The sequence below is a fragment of the Heloderma suspectum genome, chromosome 16 (assembly GCF_057233095.1).
Source record: "Heloderma suspectum isolate Gila_16-S chromosome 16, 16-S_ref, whole genome shotgun sequence".
Classification (NCBI taxonomy): domain Eukaryota; kingdom Metazoa; phylum Chordata; class Lepidosauria; order Squamata; family Helodermatidae; genus Heloderma; species Heloderma suspectum.
In genome coordinates, this window is record NC_139473.1 from 9,211,269 (window position 1) to 9,215,088 (window position 3,820).

At 42.9% G+C, this 3,820-nt stretch overlaps 1 protein-coding gene across 1 annotated transcript; it reads left to right on the plus strand.

Moving 5' to 3' along the window:
* Positions 1–249: 249 nt before the first annotated feature.
* Positions 250–3,517, plus strand: CCDC182 (coiled-coil domain containing 182). Its single transcript, XM_084822864.1, has 3 exons — positions 250–769; positions 2,145–2,219; positions 3,256–3,517. Exons 1-3 carry the CDS (start codon positions 294–296, stop codon positions 3,515–3,517), a joined length of 813 nt encoding a protein of 270 aa, XP_084678990.1. The 5' UTR covers positions 250–293.
* Positions 3,518–3,820: the final 303 nt, after the last annotated feature.

The window sequence follows — 3,820 nt, forward strand, 5'->3', positions numbered from 1 at the left end:
GAAATTAAAAATGGCCTAAATGTGATATTTTGGGAGGTATTGTTTGCTGAAGTAAGTTTATTTTTCGCAGTTTTCTGTTCACCCATAGGCCTGACACATGTAAATCAGGTCGTGTGAACAACACTGTCATTGTCTCATCTAGCTCTGAGGTCATAATCTCACAGCTCAAGTCCATTTACCATCAGCATTTAGCCTAAGGTGACTCCCAGAAGAGTCCCAGGCATTGCAGCTGCTGGAGACTTTTCATTCTTCCTGCCCATGAACTGCTGCTGACATTCACCTCACACTCTAAGATGGAAACTGGGGAGAACATTGTGCTTCCTGAGAAGGGGGCAGGAATGCCGTCCAAGGAAGGTCCAACATCCATCCTTTCAGAGCCTCCACCTGGGAAAGCAATCCTGATTGGCCCTGCTCAAACCACGGCGTGTCTCCTCTCCATGTTGACACCGGCAGCGTGCAGCCGACATGCTGTAGATTTAGGGAAGCTGCATTACGAACTGAAGAACATGGAGAAGGACATCAGGTGCTTTCAGAAAGGAGTTATGGACACCTTGATCAAGCTAGAGGGAACTCTCAGTTTCTTGACAGAAGTAGTGGCCAGACTTGAAACCAGAAGCCACGATGTGGAGCAAAGACTCAAAGAGGAAGAGGACAGAGGCACAGCTCGGAACACAGTCCTTGCTTTCCTGCTGTCCAGAGAGAGGGAGCTACGCAAAAAGTGTGCGATTCTGGAGAAGATGTTTTTCAAGAAAAGTTGGCTGGAGAAATGGTAAAAAAAGAAAGGGGCTAATGAATAGAGAAGACCAATCCAGTCGGAACTCACCATTAAGAAGAGAAAGTGTTGCCCTCAAAACCTAGGTCTGAGGACCAAGTCTTAAAAAGGGGGGTTTGGAGGGATGAGAAGCAAAATATTGATGAAAAATCATAATAAAACTTCAGACACTGGGATCCTAACCGTAACCTATCTCTTTATTTTGTAGCACACCTGTGAACTCCCTGTAGGGGTTTTTGTTTGGAGGCTACTGAACTAGTTATCACTTCCCTAATTATTATTATTTAAGGCAAAAAGAGAGATAATCCTATCTATGCAGGAAACAGACTGTATAAGCATTTATATTTTGCTTCTCAGGTATATAGACTCCCAAAGAAGATTACAAGTGTCAGGGGAGTGGAAGGAATGATATACCTATTTAATAAACATTTATGCCATATCACAATATATGACTGCAGCAAACTAAACATCTGAAAAAGCCTGGGTTAATAATTTCTAAGCCACCCTTCAGTATATTAATATCCCAGGGTGGCATGCAATAGATAACAATATAACAATAAAATGGTGTAGGAACAAAATTGAAAGGTGAAAGCACAGAAACCACAGACATAAATTATGAAGAGAAGTCCAGGCCTGGGGGCTTATGTTGTGGCAGACCCTTCCCCAACTTCCCTGGGGCTGTTTAAGACTTGTGTGCCCTGAGAGAAAGGCAGAAAAAAAAAAAGAAACCCAGGCCAGGGAGCTCATGAAGAGAACTTCAATCTGCTTGAGAGAACTATATTCTGGTTGTGAGTGAGTGTGGTAACATGTGTTTGTTTTCAGTATTTAAAAATTGTATAGCGCCTTAGGTGCCTTGTCAGAAAGGTGAGATAGAAATGTATTGAATAAATAAAGCCAATAACTATATAGTTCTATATAGTTCTATACAAGATAGAAATGTATTGAATAAATAAAGCCAGCAGAACTATATCATAAAACTAAAAAACACACAACACCAGTTAAAAACATGCTAAAATGTCTGGGTAAATGAAAAAAAAAGTATTTGCCTGGCATTGAAAGGACAACTGGGTAAGACTTCGGCGGGAGGGAATCACACACACACACACACACGCACACACACAATCACATCACATCACATCACATGCACACAGATACAGACACAATGGGCCAGTTTGCACAATCACCGTGCGTTGAACAACAGCCCATGGGTTATTTGAGGGTTGTTCTCCCCTCCAACAAGCCATGCTGCCTGGGTTTGGACAACATGACAAGCCACACCCAGGTAGGTGATTAGGCAAATGGCATCCGGCATGTGCTGAGGCTTAAACAAATCACTGTGGCTTGTTTAACCTGCGGTGATCATGCGAACCAGGTCAATAACCAAAGAGTCCCTCTCTTGGATCACCACCTGCCTAACCTTCGATGGTGGTGGTGGGGTTTGTAGGAGGTATGGTGGGCACTAACGAATCACCAAAACGGGAAATGTATCACCAAAACGAGAACAAAAGAGGACACTGATTTGCATATGCTAATTGATTTGTATAGATGCAAATATAAAACAATTACTGTCATTTAAATAGAAATACAGGACACCTCACCAGAGTGTTGAAGATTGTGACCAGATGACCTGTGTGCCTTGTTTGGTCTACTGGATGGGCAACTCCACGGCCTACCTCTTCCTTTGGATGGCTCTTTCTCTTTAAACCAGACTTGGATTGGACAGGCCTTCAAAGAGAGGATGTCTTCAAAATAAAGGACAATAGACATGCGTAGGACTGTGTTGCAAATTCTTCATCAGAGGCTAGTCTAGGGTGGCCATGTGTCCTCTTCTACAGAGGACAATACTCTGGTAGCCCTTTTCTGTAAAAAGGTCACATGGCCTCCCTAATAGGAGAGCCTCTGATGAAGATTTTCCAGAGCAATCCTATGCATGTTTGCTCAGAGAGAAGCCCCAATATGTTCAATGAGACACCCTCCCAGATAAAAATGTATGGGATTGTAACCTAAATTAAACTATTTCCTCTACCTTTGGGGATATCCCCTTTTGCCTTTATTCCTTGTTTTTATGCATCACACTCTTCTGCGTGACATAATTACCACCCACCCCAAATATAATGTGTGTGTGTTTTTTAAAAAAGATTTGATCATTCATCTCCCTGCCGTTTTTTTCCTCCTTCCACCCTTTTTGACTAATCACTGATGTCATGGAAAATACTCCTAGGTTGCAGCTGAAATAAAAATAACTTCGCACTCCTCGTTCCCCTCCCTGCTACTCTCATTAGTGTAGAAACAGGCAGATTAAAAATAATAAAAGCATCAGCATGATGAAATGAATAGTGATTTCCCACTCCTGACACACACACACGCACGCACGCACACACACACACACACACACCCCTCACTGCTTATTACCCAGTAACACAGATTTCACTCTCAGGTTTTTCTCTCTGCTGAATATCACCTGGGCTCTCTTCTCCTTCCAGACTCCCTCCCCATCTTACCCTTGTAAGTGTAAATGCTGCTGTTGATCTTATAGATATTGATTTCATCTCACAAAAGGATGTCACTGTTAAGGAAGTTCACCTATCTGACCTTCAGCTTTGGTTCTGCAGGAAGATGGTGAAACTGCAGGCATACAAGCAGGTTGTAATGGTGAAGAGGTGGAACAAGTCCAAGAGGATGTTGTTAGTGGAACCCTGCTGGGGCATGGGCCCTTGGCAGGTGTCTGACCATGCCTGCATTTGAAGGCAGACCTAGGATGGATCTACACCTAGTGTCATATCGATACAACCCCATCATGGTGATGCTGTATCCCTCTTGCGCAGATTTACGTCGTAGCGCACACAGTATCACTTATTGCAGTATTTTAAATCCTTTATCGCATTAGTGCAAGTCACATTTGTTGTAGCATGAGTACTCATGCTACAACAATAGGGTGGTCATCTGATGGTCACGTCGCCTCAATCATATGTTATTCACAAAATCGCGTGTTGCACCACCATTTTTTTTTTTAAAAAAACATTTCCCGGTGTCTGCACAGCTGCGCAT